At 38.1% G+C, this 15,169-nt stretch overlaps 1 protein-coding gene across 2 annotated transcripts in view; it reads left to right on the top strand.

Moving 5' to 3' along the window:
• Window positions 1-5,930: 5,930 nt before the first annotated feature.
• Window positions 5,931-15,169, top strand: part of mgat3a (beta-1,4-mannosyl-glycoprotein 4-beta-N-acetylglucosaminyltransferase a) — a 52,463-nt gene continuing 43,224 nt past the window's right edge. For both annotated transcript variants that reach the window (XM_048246883.1, XM_048246881.1), the window contains exon 1: window positions 5,931-6,121. Coding sequence is in view for 1 of the 2 variants with exons in the window: in XM_048246881.1 (XP_048102838.1) it covers window positions 6,096-6,121 (26 nt within the window). In the remaining variant the exon portion in view is untranslated. The remainder of the gene's footprint in view (window positions 6,122-15,169) is intronic.

Here is a 15,169-nt window from a genome sequence, read left to right as displayed (position 1 = left end):
TTTGGTTTTATTTTATTTTTTATTTATTTAATCTTATTTCTATTTCTTTTCTGCATTATATTAACTGGCATCTAACTTTACTGTACATCTTTCTCTAGGCCTATAGTAGTAGTAGTTTCAGTAACCATATGTTTATTTTTTATCTACAATAATAATCTGTTTATTATTATTATTATTATTATTATTATTATTATTATTATTATTATTATTATTATTTTGTATTTTCATTTATTTATTTTTATTTTTTGTCATTTATGTCTTTATTTTTTGTTTTTATTACTGTTTATTTTATTTCTGAGCACCTTGGGTCAATAACATTGCGTTTAAGTGTGCTATATAAATAAATATGACTTGACTTGACTTGACTTGAAATATGCGCTAATGCAAATTTCCAAACTTGACACGTACACATTGGATGAAGCATCAATTGCATTTTTGAGGAACATTTGTTATACAGCATTATTAGACAGTTCAACGGGTCCTAAATACAAATCCACTGTATAACATTTTTTTTAGGTCCCCAGTTTCTCAGAATTTTCATTTAAAAATGGATGCCTTGCCCTCAGGCGAGAAAATACTGGTAGATAGGGGGATTTCACTTCTATGTATCACCACAAAACTTTCCCAGTTGGTGTCTTACATGTCTTACACAAGTATTTTTTGTATTACAAGTTTTTTGAAATGTAATGTTTAAATATGCAAATGAGGCTTAATCTACTGAAATATGCGCTAATATGCACACATTTCCAAACTTAGGCTAGGGGTACTACTATGATCGCATCAAAATGGCTATAGTTTTAAAATACTAAGGCGGCTTGACACAACTTGACTTGCTTGACTTGACTTGAAGTGCTTGTACTATTATCAGGCTTCCTACATATGAACTCAAGCATTGATAACATTGTTCATTGCAAAGAGTTTACTTTAAAGACGTTTTTGTCAACCAAGTGGACCCTGATCATAGTCAGGAGTGGCTAGGGTGTATTGGAAAGAAAGGCGGAGGCATTGTTGGAATCACAAAGACATCCTCAGCACTCAGTAGGTGGGCTCTGTCTTTCAACCTCCGATCCAGTCTTGCCCATGACACTTAAGTTGCTTTTGGCCAGGGACCAGATTATAACTACATCCATAGTGAAACAACAAAAGGCAGAATGAAACGGGACAATGCAGATGAAGATGCTTTGCTTGCAGTCCTGCAGAGGTTTGGCCTTTTCTCTGCCAACCTGTCCCAGACCCTGCAAAACATTGCAAACAAAGAATTGGCCACGCAGGATATTGAAAGTGAGCTGTTGACAGCACCACAGAAAGGTCAAAGTCAATTAGATACATTTGTTGTTGTAGAGGCTTGTTGTAGAGGCTGTTGCCATCTGGGTGTCTCGTTCATGGACAAACTTAAAAAGAACAAGTAGGTCTATTTAACGTTTGCGTCTTTGTTTGAAGTTAAGAAGTCAGGGGCCTCATTATTCAGGGGGCTCATTATTATTATTATATATTAAAGATCGTAATTCTTGATTTCGCTTGCAAACTGACAGTTTTATGCGTTTACTAAACAAAGATTATGGAAATTAAACACCACTTTTCCATCAAAAAGCTTGTTGTAAAAGGCATAACTTGTTAGATTTAAGAACTAGGTTCGCTAGCTCTGTGTGTTATGAGCAAAGAATCTTTGGTTATGAGTCCCATAGAACAACACTGGAACATCTACTGGATTAGAAAGTGTCAGCAGGCTACTTGTGGATCTGGGTGGCTTCTCTGCCGCAAAGTTTGTCTCAAAAATACGTGATCCACAAATGCTAATCCACAAATGCGAAAACGAAAACTGTGTGTGCTGGTGATCCACAAATGCAAAATTAGATTTCACAAAGGCAATTTTCAGTTTTACAAATGCTATTTCATTTACAAATACACATCTACAATTGTGAAAACCAATTTACAAGTTACAAATATGATTTTTTTATTTGTGGATGTCAAAACACAAATGCAAGTCAAGAAATATTTGTGGATGTCGCCATCTACTGGATTGCGATTTCTGTGTGCCGGTGAATTAAAGTAGGCCTATGGATTTGTGTAACTTTCATGTGAAGAACGTCTTCATGCGAAGAATGCGTGTGCTGGTGATCCACAAATCCAGAATCACATTTCACAAATGAAATTTTCGGTTTTACAAATGGCATTTTATTTACAAATGCACATCTATATTTGTAAAAATCAATATACGAGTTACAAGTATGATTTTTTTATTTGTAGATATCAAAACACACATGCAAATCAAGAAATATTTGTGGATCCCCCTCTGCGCATATACAAATATTACTGAGAAAAATTTAGCTCCATACTTAGAAGCCATCTGTCTCCTAGCCACAGTGTTTTTATTGCAAACATAATCAACCTAAGCATGCTCAGATGACGTGATAAACGAGGCGCTGTTGCTCACCTGACCATCATTGTAAAGCCCGATTTGATTGGTCCGCCAGATTTGGGGCGAGCATAGTTGCTCCACAACGGAGCAATGCCAGACCGAACTTCCCGACCTCAAATGTTGTGGGTGGGACTAAGTACGGCTGGCACTCAGGCTAATTCATGGATGCTTTTATACAGAATCCTTTATAATTTCATTGAAATGTGTGTGTGGCTACAGTGGAGTACATAGGCTACTATTTTTTTTATTTTTTAGTCAGTCACATGGACTCTACATTAATACAAACAAGAAGTCTAGTATTGTCATTATGCAGATGTTTCCTATGGGGGGTCAGTGGATCTTCTGGCCAATCGATTTCCGTTTCGGGAATGAAAATTAACAAAACAAAAAACGAGGGATTATTTGATTTCCGTTTTAAAATACAAAATCGAAAAACGAGAATTAAGTCGTTCTCCGTTTTCCTAATCGGTTTCAAAACATCAAAATACAAATATCGAAATTAGTCGTCATTATTCAATGAAGCCTGGTCTTAGGCTAATCTGAGTAGCCTAGGCTACCCAGAAGCTCGCATCATAGTCTTAGGCTAACTTGGTAAAAATAGGCTACCTGTTAGATATGGCGGCCTTGGAAAGTGTTGCGAGGGATATAGAAGAGATGGTTAAAAAGGACATGTCTTATGCAGAAATCCCAAACAACAAATAACTTTGGTTCACAAAGAGGAACTCTGAGGAGGCATCCCTACGATTTTGCACCCAGCATAATTAGGCATCCACTAACTTTCGGGACCACCTGGAAACTGAGGTGGCGCAGTTTCTTGAGGTTGCCCTAGGCCCTAGGGGATGCCAGGCCTACTGCTTGGTCCACGTAGCCTATACTGTATGCAATCATTTTACTCATTTTACTTTGATGTATTTATTAGGTTGGTCCAACATACAGTACCTCAGAATTATTGGCACCTCTGCTAAAGTTGATGCCAGTAGAAAAATTAGGAAATATCCAACTTATAGATAAGGACTCCTGGTTTGATGCTCAGATTTGATGCTCAGATGCTTGATTTGATGGTAATTTTGATACCATAGATTTAATAGAGACCCAGTCAGACCAATAGTATGAAAAATCAGGAACAGAGTTTATTTACAATGATGCACATCAAGGGAGAGACAGCATGACTTCACCTAAAAATCCATCAGCTGCTCTAACTAGACAAGGAAATAGTTAGGGTTTAAGTATCCTTCCAGGCTGACGGGAGATGGTGTTGGTCATCCCATCTCACGTGGACTACACTGAATCAGACCCTGATTAGTGGCAGACTGGCAATCCGGAGCAGATAGACGCAGCCATACAGAACAGTGAAACACTGCAAAGTCATAATATTCCTGCTTATCTCTAAACACAGTCACACACAGATATACACAGGGACAGTACAGATATCATACAGTCATTACATAGAATCATACTTTTAGTATCAAAGTGACTCACTAATGAGAAATGTAGAACATTAAACCACATATTGGAATATTGGACATAATGCAGAACATTAAACCATATATTGGAATATTGGACATAATGTTCTATTCCACTTTCTCTCAGATTAGATTATATTAGATTAGATTAAACTTTATTGTCACTGTGCAGAGTACAACAGAGACAATGAAATGCAGTTTGTGTCTAACCAGAAGAAAAGATATAGTGCAGTGTAGACAGTAGTATACAGTTATTTTCAGAAGGTGGTTTAGAGTAGTATAAATTAAATATAAGTATGTGCAGTGTATTAGCAGTAACCTTATATGAGCAGAATAAATATGGCTGTAATATGAACAATGTATGAACATCATGTACAGATATGTGCAATGTAGTGGCAGTATACATTATAGTAGTAAGAACAATATAGATATATGCAGTGTATTAACAGAATATATTACAGAAAAACTGAATAAATATGGATATTTAGTATGAACCATATAAACAGATATGTACAGTATGTACAGCTATGTGCAGTGTGGTAACAGTACCATCGTAGTGCAGAAACAGTAACATTATAATAGTAGGCCTATAAAGAATAAGTGCCGGATGAAGAGCAGTAGAATAGTAATAGTAGAGCAGTAGCAGTAAACAAATAGACACTATGGATGATTGATGCTCATTGAGCTCAATGCAAATCAAACCAGCTATAATAGGCTAACTGAAATAAAACCATGCCAATCTGTATGGTGAAGGGTATGTGATGATGTGGAGCTATTTTAATTCCAAAGGCCAGGGGAACTTTATCAGGATGCATAGTATACTGGATCCATGAAATAACTGGCCTTTAAAAATAAAAATCTACCTGTCTCTATGGGAATGTAACATAGGGGTGCCAATACTTATGACCCTATTTTAATGAAGAAAATTTAGTTATTTATGATACATTAATCATTCACAAAGAAAATTGGTGTCCTTATAGGTTAAATATTTCCTATTTGTTTTTACTTAAGGCATTAAGATCAATTTCCAAAAGATTTACATTCCTCTTTTTAGTCAACTTTAGCAGAGGTGTCAATAATTCTGAGGTACTGTATGTTGGACCAACCTAATAAATACATCAAAGTAAAATGAGTGATTGCATACAGTAGGCATGGTAGGCTACATGACCGCAGGCCTGGCATCCCCTAAGGCCTAGGCTACCTCGCAAACTGCTTTTGCCACCTTCCAGTAGTTCCCAGGTGGTCCCGAGTTAGTCGATGCCTAATTATGCTGGGTGCAAAATCATCGGATGCTCCTCTCAGACTAACCTCTTTGTGAACAAAAGTTATTTAAAGTGTTTTCTGCATAAGACATGTCCTTTTTAACCATCTCTTCTATATCCCTCGCAACACTTCCCAAGTCCGCCATATCTAACAGGTATTTTTTACCAAGTTAGCTTTAAGACTATGATGCGAGCTTCTAGGACCTCCTCTAGCGAATAGGCTTCATTGAATAATGATCATCGAAATTTAAGACTAATTTCGGTATTTGTATTTTGATGTTTTGAAACCGATTAGGAAAACGGAAAACGACTTGATTCTCGTTTTTCGGAAATCAAATAATCCTTCGTTTTATGTTTTGTTAATTTTCATTTCCGAAACGGAAATCGATTGGCCAGAAGATCCACTGACCCTATTATGAAATTCTACGACAAAATACTCAAATAAGACAGAATGAGATACCAAGTCGGAATTCTATAGGCCTATGTCGACATAGATAAGATAAGGTCCTACACATTCCACTAGGTACCATCAAATATCACGTTTCTGCTCTTTCCTTCATTCTCTTTTCTATTATCAACGAATAACCGAACGACTACGACTGGTGTGTTTAAGACTATTTCTTTCAGTTTATGGTCAGAGAAAAATCATTACGTGGGCTTTTCTTCAAATGCTTCCGTGTGCGTGTGTGTGTGTGTGTGTGGGGGGCGCTGTTACTACCTGTCATTGCGCCTTATGATGGACTTGGAGGAGGGTGTTCATTGAAAATACTGTTTCTCCCCCTAACACCAAGAAACGACCATAGGCAACTGTTTAAGGAACGGACCACTACTTTGTCACTGCTACTATGCCTTATGGTAGAGTGTGAAGAATGGGATTTAACTGAACCGAACTGAAGTACTGACGGAGGAGTGCTGGGAGTTATCACTCTGGCATGTGTCTTTAGTGTTATCATGGTGAGGCTACACTTGTGTGGCAGGTAGGTCACCTTTTCTCTGCGCTTTTCACTAGTTTTATTCGTTAAACATTGATCCAAACCCGACTTGACCCACAAATCTGCCATTTTAACTACAAGTAACTTGCATCCATAGGCTGCATAATTTTTCAAGAACAGACGCTCATGTAGGCTAGCCTAACAAATAGCTCAAACAAGCGGCCCTTTTAATTCGTGGGAAAATTCAATGTAGTTAGTGTAGTAGCCTATAAAACATTACACTGGACATTGCAGTTTTAAGCTCCTGGGATCTGACAACAAAACATCTAGAATATATCTCTCTCCCTTTCACACTGGCGCGCGCGCAGTAGCCTACACACACGCGTGTACAGTAGGTAGCCTACTTTTCTCTCTTCCTCTTTTACAGTGAATTTATGCCAAAAATGTACATATATTAGTTCCACTCTCTTTGCTTCGAAAATGTTTAGTTGTAATCGGAGCAAGATCTAGACTACTTAGGCAAAACACTCATAGCCTTAAATCGATCTCAAATTGATAATAAATAAATAAATAAATAAATAAATAAATAAATAAATAAATAATAATTTAAAAAGACTATAGGCTAGGCTACCAGTCAAAAATAGCCATTTGATATTTTCGCGTTTGTTATTGACAGTTGAATGAAGATAAAGTGATCAACTGAATATTAGGGCTTTGCCGGCCGCATGGGTAGGCCTATACGTTTTGTCACTTAACCTCACGTATAATAAAGGAATGTGCATTTAGCCTGGTGAACTCAGACGAACAGGTACATCTGGGGTCACACAGGCTAATGTGCAGTGCAAAACATTACAAAAATACTATACTATACTATTAAAACTACGCTACCCGTTCAGTCAGGTGACTGGAAAGTGGCTGCCCTTAGCTATGCACCTGTAAAGACTTTGCACTGACAGTCCGCTGGCAACCTACAGTAGATGGCCGAGTGCATGTGCGCTGATACCAGAGATCATCTGAAAAGGCAGATTCCAGAAATTTAGATCCGCTGAAAAAGCGCAAGGCCAGTTGGGTCCGGTGTTCCAGTTTAGATGGTGAGCAGATTAACTGGTGATATTTGCATAAAATCAGTGAATATTCAACAAGACCCTGCCTACTTCTTCAGAGCGTTCTGCTCTGCTTCCGCCTAGTGCAGGTTCACATTTTCACAAAGTGTTTGCAAGTGAGACAATATAACGGATATAGTGGGGCTGTTAAGCTCAATGATCTTGCTTTTTATGAAAGAAGCATGAAACTTTCAGGGTTTGTTCTTGATTACCTAAGCTTTAATTTAAGATCTGGATGCATTCTCAGTTTGACCTCTGAGGTCAGATAGAGGTCACTGACCTCTGTAATATGTTGTGACGTTACAGGTGAATGGGGTAAAAAAATAAATAATATATATCACCATAAAACTTTCTCAGTTGATTACTCATGTATTGAAAGTTTTTTTATATTTTAATGTTTAAATATGCAAATTAGGCCTTATCTCATTAAAAATGCGCTGATTTGCATACATTTTGAAAAACAAAATCAGATTGTATGATAAAGCCAGGCTCAAAATATCTTTTTCATTTTGTTGTCATATGAGATGGGAAAAGAATTACTGAGGGGTTTATGGACATCTACTTCTATTATCCTGTAACTGTACACCTGTACCACTGTGAAATGAAATGTCTAGGCCCGAAATTAGAAATGGGTGTATCTTAGGATCTAAATGTGATAGAAATGTAAACTAAATATGTTTTTCCATGTTTCTGGGCATGAGGAACTCATCTATAGCATTGATAGCACTCTAAGAGGTCAACATCATTAAGTGCAGTGAAGATCACTGTCAAAAGATCCAATGATTGGGCAAAACCAAGTACAAAATGTATAATTTCACCAAACAATTCCATATAAATATGGACATGACAAAAATGTTGCCCTACTTGAACTTGAGCTATCAGAAACTCACAACTTGAACTCCTATCACAAATCCCCAATGTAACATTGAACAGGTAACATATCAGAATTCTAAAATAGTACAATGCAAGTTGTTGTAGAGGCCTTAGCTTTTGGGGGTAAGAAAAAGGCCTAATTAGCTTTAGTTACTGCAGTCACCAGCACATGTGCAGAGTGCTGTGCACATTAATGCTGCCTTTTTGCATTTACAGTGCCCGGTACAACCCTTTTTACAACCACAGTGCACAAGCTCATAGCATGCCTGTGATGCCTCAGGGAGTATTGTCCAACGTGGCTGCATCTGTATCAATCCATCCCCAGTCTGAAGGACTTGGTAACTGTGGGCTAGGAACCAAGGCAAGGTTCCATATGTTAGCCTGGTGCATTGCTCTTTTGATGTGTTGCCTCAAAGCAGCTTGTAAGTAATACAGATCCCGTTTACACGAAGGGAAAACGCAGACTTTCAACTTGGTTTGGCCTCTCATTTACACGAAAACCACAAAAACGATTTGGAATGTATAGGGAAACTGGCGTTTTTGCATTGTGACATGTTGGTTTCTCCTTTGTTTTCGAATCTCTGATTGGCCATCTGTTTGCTCGAAGTGTTCATGTCACCCTTCCCCTGCTGTTTTTATCATTGCTGTAAACAAAAATATTTTCACAAACGAATACCCTGCTATAGCCTATACAGTTAACAACAAAATTATTCATACCCCTGGCAAATATTGATGTAATGTTGATTTTCTCTTGACCAATATGTTTGTTTTGACTGAAAAGGACACTGCCATATGCCAAAAGGTTGTAAGACAATGTGGTAAAAACATGGAATCAACATTTTTTTTATATAAAAAAAGTTTTTATCTTTTTTAACATTTTTATGATAAATGGCATGTCCAAAATTATTCATACCCTTTTTAAATATTTATATGCATATTTAAACATTAAAATATAAAAAAAACTTTCATTACATTTTTTTCTTAGCTTAACATGAGTAATCAACTGAGAAAGTTTCATGGTGATATATATTATTTAATTTTTTTTACCCCATTCACCTGTAGTGTCACAACATATTACAGAGGTCAGTGCATGGCCGGATCTAGAATAGGGCTGGGAGGGGCAATGCCCCCCCAAATATTTCTTCTGCCCCACCTAATTGGTCAATTTTAATTGACAGCTATTGAATCTGCCAATCACACTTTTCTAATTTGTCCCGTCTGAATTTCGTGGAGAATGTGACAGCGCACGGCAAGAAAGAAAGTGCATCCAAATTCACCCATTCTTTGCCGCAAGTTGTTGTGGTAAATGGTTTGCGAGAAAAGTAACTTTAATTTATTCATGTTACATTCTGCGCTTATCTCCCTGCCCATTCATCTTGGTGGAATACTTCACAAATTTTTCCCGAACACATGACAAACCATATATCAGAAGAAACAGCAGACCTTACCGAAGGTGTAAAGCATTCTTCTGTACAGGTAGCCATTCCAGAGTAATCCGGTTTTACATTTGCAGCAATGTCTAAATGCATGTCTCCAACTTTGGGCTTCAGGTTTCACAGTGTGTTTAAATTGTTCAATACATGATTTCATAACAGGCCAAATACAAAATAAATGTTACAAATATCGCCTAGATATCTGTAAATTAATAAAATCAGCTGACTAAGAGTTTGTCAAGTAGCCTTAATGATCACAAAATGCTAAGCATGCATGTAGACTATTTGAGTTTCTTAAAGCTGAAATGTGCTTAAATTGTTCAATACATGGTTTCATAACAGGCCACATAGAAAATAAATGTTAAATATAGCCTAGATATCTGTAAATATTAAAATCAGTTCTATGATTAACAGTTCATGTAATATGTCATGTTTGCTATTAAATAAGGGTTTTGAGGTGAAAAGTAAAGCATTTGTAGGTGAAACTGAGCTGGTTTTGTTGCGTAGTGTAAATGTTGTGTGTGTGTGTGTGTCGGGGGGGGGGATTCATTGTGCCCACCCCAAATTTCTATTTGCCCCCCCGATCTGAGCAGCCTAGATCCGGGCCTGGGTCAGTGACCTCTATCTGACCTCAGAGGTCAAACTGAGAATGCCTCCAGATCTTAAATTAAAGCTTAGGTCATCAAGAACAAACCCTGAAAGTTTCATGCTTCTTTCATAAAAAGCAAGATCGTCCTTATTTTAAGAGCTTAACAGCCCCACTAATATCGCTGAAAAGATCACCAGTGTATGCCTAATACATGTCTGTTTAAGCATTATCCACACAAATATGACATATTGAATGAATGGAAAAAAATGAAACTAGCGATCTAGCTGCATGGGATTCGAACCATGCATGGACAAGAAAGTTGATCAGATAAGCTTCTACATCGTCTATACCACTACACTACGAGCCGCTGAAATCGATGCCAGATTTCTATGCATATATTGTATATGTGTATATATAACTTTTAGTCAAAGTTCTCACCATATGTGAGAAATATACGCCCATGTTAACTGGTGCTATCACAATTTAACAAGGGCATATGCAAGCCTCAAAACAACAAAGTAGGTTCATCTTTGCCTCACATACCAAAACCTAATTGATGTAGGCTACAACAAACTGGCATGTCCCCACTAACACTTTATTCCGTTTTGGGGGTTAATAATATGAAACACGTCAGTCATGTGCAAAAATTATCATAACTTAGTGTTATCTTAGTCTCGGTGAAGTTATGCAGTGAGCTGTCTAGTGATTTGAAGTGAAACATATGAAACTTATTTTCTCCGAGTTAGACTTATAATTTGTTGGTCTTAATTTGACGACACAAAATGGTTATCATGGTAGCATATTTATGAATTAGACAACTTCGATGTAGCTAGAGAGTTTGATGACAGATGTTGCTGTTTCAGATTCCCACGTAGCCTAAATTAGTAAATATTTTAGACTATTACTGCAGCGTATTACTGCTCAGCAACCTGTTTACGTAGCCTAGATGTTTGCTATAATGAATATCTTGATCGATTGACAAATAAGCTGTCACAAGACAACATAGGCCTACACATTCATTTAATTGGAACACCATGTTATATTGTAGAGATACAAAATGACCAGTGGTGCAATTGGTTAACAGGGTTGCTATTTTAGTGAGCAGTTCGAGGCCCACAAGTGATCTTCATAATTTTTGCGCACAATGTGTGTTTCTGCACAAAAAACGAACAACTTCTGATGGGGTCATGCCAGTTTGTTACTGTTTGTGATGCAAAATTACTGGGGCAAAATTCATCTGCATTATTCAAGGCATGCATTCGCTGTGTTTGCTCATGTCATAGGCTATCACCAGTTAACATGGACATCAGGATAGCTAGTTAGCTAATAGACTAGTCTACTGGACTAATGACAAGCGTTGCTCTCTATGGCGTATTGGTGATAGTGCTTGGAACATTTTGCCTCAGTGAGACTCATGTTTGAAACCCAACAAAACCTTCGCTGATTTACTTTGACACATTTCCTGTTTGCACAACATTTTGTGTGGATGCTTAAGCAGACATGGATTGTACATGAACTGGTGATTTCCGCATGTTTTCGGCAAGATCTTGCTTCATATTCTGTCGCCACTGTAGGCTTGTGAAAATGTGAATCTCCAGCACTGAAAAGGCGGAGGCAGAGCAAAGTGTTGTTAACAAGTAGGCAGGGTCTTGTTGAATATTCACAGATTTTATGCAAATATCACAAGTTAACCTGCTCACCATCTAAACTGGAACACCGGCACATTAGCATGGGAAACTATTTTTTTTAATGGGATCATATGGGGGTTAAGTGGTTAAAATAAATAGGCTACACCTACACCCAACAAACTTGTCTTAGTCTCCTCCTTTTGTAACTGCCATTACGATATTTTACCACAGCTTACAGCCTAGCAGTTTGAGGTAGGCTACAGCCAGCGATTGTGCAGGAAGTCGCGTTTGTCTATATGTTTATATTTACATTTCTTTATTAACCATATTTTAAGCTCATCCCTCTGTTCTGTATTCCCAGAGAAGCTTCATGCATGGTTTTGTTTTTGTTTGAGGGACAGGCTGCCCGCAACTTTGCTTTTTCCAGTTTTCGGAGCCTGGGCTGCCTACAGAGACATGGGCAGCTAGTGGTGGTGAGGAGATGATGAAATTGTTATGGTCTTGAAATTGCATATGATCGCAGAGCATCTTTTGCGTCTAGAACTGAAAAATATTGTGAAAGTTCTGACAGACTGAATCCTATCTCCCCCTGAAAGAAAATCTATGGATGAAACTTGTTCACAAGAACAGACAATCTGTGTGCAGAGCATGCTTGCTAGTGTAACGGATGCCAGCTAGCTTAGCTGTGCTTGTGGAACGTTGGTAAACCTCACTCCCCGACGCCTCAAGAGTGCTGCTGGCATGCGAGCCAGTAGCCTGGGCTATTGGCTCAATTGTTAGCGCGCTCACCTCCCGATCCGAGGTGCTGCTGTTTCGCGGGTTCGAGTCCGGGCGTGTGCAGGGCTGAATCACGCAGGTTCAACACAACACAGGTTACACTGGCACTACCAGGCAACTGTTAGGGCTCTATAAAAACCACAGCGCATGGCTTATTCTCATCCCGACGCAAAGCTTATTCCTATTTTGCTCGAATGTTTCGCCATGCACTTCACTTTTTTTAAGCCTTGTGCCCATGGGTGTGGCAGAAAGTGTGTTCTGGTGCATGATCCAAAAATCCCTATCTTACACCCTCTAAAAGTCATTACGCCACTGACCAAGAAAAACCTTTACTAGTTTTTCAAGTTTTTCATAGTTGTCGACTAATTGACTTGTTAGTGCTAGCTGTTGGCAGCTGGTGTTTCTTCCTTAGATGGTTATCCATAGCAGGTGCTTTCTTATTGTACTTTATTACAGCTGTACAGAATTTGTGGTCACTGTGGAACAGGTCTCTTTTTCTGTGAAGTACTATATAGTGGAATCAGAGGACAGGGTAAAACAACTGTGTGTGTGTGTGTGTGTGTGTGTGAGAGAGAGAGAGAGACAGAGAGAGAGAGAGAGAGAGAGAGAGAGAGAGAGAGAGAGATAGAGAGAGAGAGAGAAAGTTCCTGTTGTTGGTTGTGTGTGGTGACAGCCATATCTTGAGTGTGTGTGTATGTGTGTGTGTGTGTTGAAGAGAAAGAGTATGTGTCCTCTATTTCACAGAAGAGGCCTATTGTATGGTCAGGGAATCAGAATAAAAGTTGACATTTGAGAATTGGGAGTGGGAGAGAATTAGAGAAAAGGGCCCTGTTGTGCCTTAGGCCTGGGCTGAATGTGTGTGTGTGTGTGTGTGTGTGTGTGTGTGTGTGTGGCAGAGAGAGGAAAGAGAGAATGTTATGTGTGTATGGTGAGGGTTGACAGTATCAGTGTGTTTTGTCTTTTGAAAATGTGACACAGTTAATACTTTTCATCCAATCCCAGGGGCATACAGCCAAGCCAAACAACTCAGCACCTAATCTCTAACAAACCACTAGCCCAAATAAAAACTAACAGTGCTGTTTGTACAATAACAAGCATCACTGGCCTTTTTTAAACATAACAGTTTTTTTTCCTGATTGCTTAGGTAATAATTTTACAAAATCGGAGAGAGAAATATAAAAACGACTCATCAGATACAGCTCCCATTAATTATTTATTTATAATTATTAACGTTTCAAGTGTGATGCTCTACTTTAGTGTTGCCTTACGGCCTAGAAAAGCAGAGCAGCGAGGCGATGCTGATGTTCCAAAAGCTGTTTTATTTCCCAAACAGGGATATGGTCATCTCAGAGGAAAAAGAGAAAAAAAGAAAAAAAAAACTCCAAAACAAAATAATCAATCAAACTAATTTATACTTTTAACTATACTTGAAACTAAACTTTTTCCAAGCAAAATAGCTTCAATAATATAGCACTTTACATATAGCTAAATGTGGAAAATCTCTTTTCTCTGGTCATACACAGGTGCTCTTTTCTCACCTTAACCCACTCTACCTGCTGTCTGGTCTGCCACAGGTCTTCTAGCCCCTGGCCAGAACCAAATCATTGTCCCAAAATCAATCATTGTCTAACAGCCTAGAACCAATACAAAAATATATATAAATACTCTAATGAAATATAATACATTATCCGGTTACCAGACATTAACACCACCACCTTTACAAACACAATAAACATACATATCCTGTTAACCCTTAGAACCCAATTGACGCAAAGTGCGTCAAAAAACACACCCTTGCTTCTCTGTTAAATTGCTCCGGATCTGTTCATCGCAGCGAGATGAAATCTTTATTGCATGACAGAGCAGAAGTGGGGCTTTCCAAAGAGACTACACACTTGTCTGTACGATCAAGTATAAAAATAAAAAAAAATCATGAAATTAAATCAAATTGCAATGTATTTACAGTCTATACTTCTCTGCGTTCACCTGCGCACCCATTACTCTCGTTTGAATTACTCGCGGATCAGATGAAAGAGGAGACACGGGCCATTGGTACCAAGTACATCTGGGTTATAAAACAAACGAAGTGACAGCAAAATAATAACTTCATATTGCTGGACTTACCCCACGTTTTTGTCTGTTGTGGCAAAGCATAATCCAACGCTATCGTGTGTTTCTCTATAGCAAAGCATGTTCATAATCCGGTTTTGAGATCCTAGCAAATTCCTGCATGGCATCCAATTCAAGGCTCACATTGCATCCCAATTTGTTCAACAAAGAAACAGCTTTTTTGCCTTTACTTTGTTCATGGCAATCCAGTAAAAAGTTGAGAATCATTATGAGTGCATACACCATAGACACGCTGGCTAACACGCAACCTCAGGTCAAATCAGGTCAGATCAGTTCGTGTCACAGATATGGAGAGCAGAAAGGTAATTTAAATCACTAAATAAAAAAATGGCATTTATTTCTGTAAATCACACACCACATATTTCTGTAAATTGCTCAGCCCCAGAGTATCCCTCCAACATGGCAATTATATTGCCCGTTTCAGGACAGTCTGCCCTACACACACATGAAATGCATGTAGAGCTATGAGCTTGCTGTGGTGAGATACATGTCGAAATATAAGAATTTTTATAATAAGCTTTTTATGTAATGGAATAAAATCAATGCTAGTACTAATACAT

This window comes from Alosa alosa, chromosome 6 (assembly GCF_017589495.1).
Source record: "Alosa alosa isolate M-15738 ecotype Scorff River chromosome 6, AALO_Geno_1.1, whole genome shotgun sequence".
NCBI classification, from domain to species: domain Eukaryota; kingdom Metazoa; phylum Chordata; class Actinopteri; order Clupeiformes; family Clupeidae; genus Alosa; species Alosa alosa.
The sequence above is the reverse complement of the archived record's forward strand: the minus strand, read 5'-3'. Positions and strand labels throughout refer to the sequence as shown.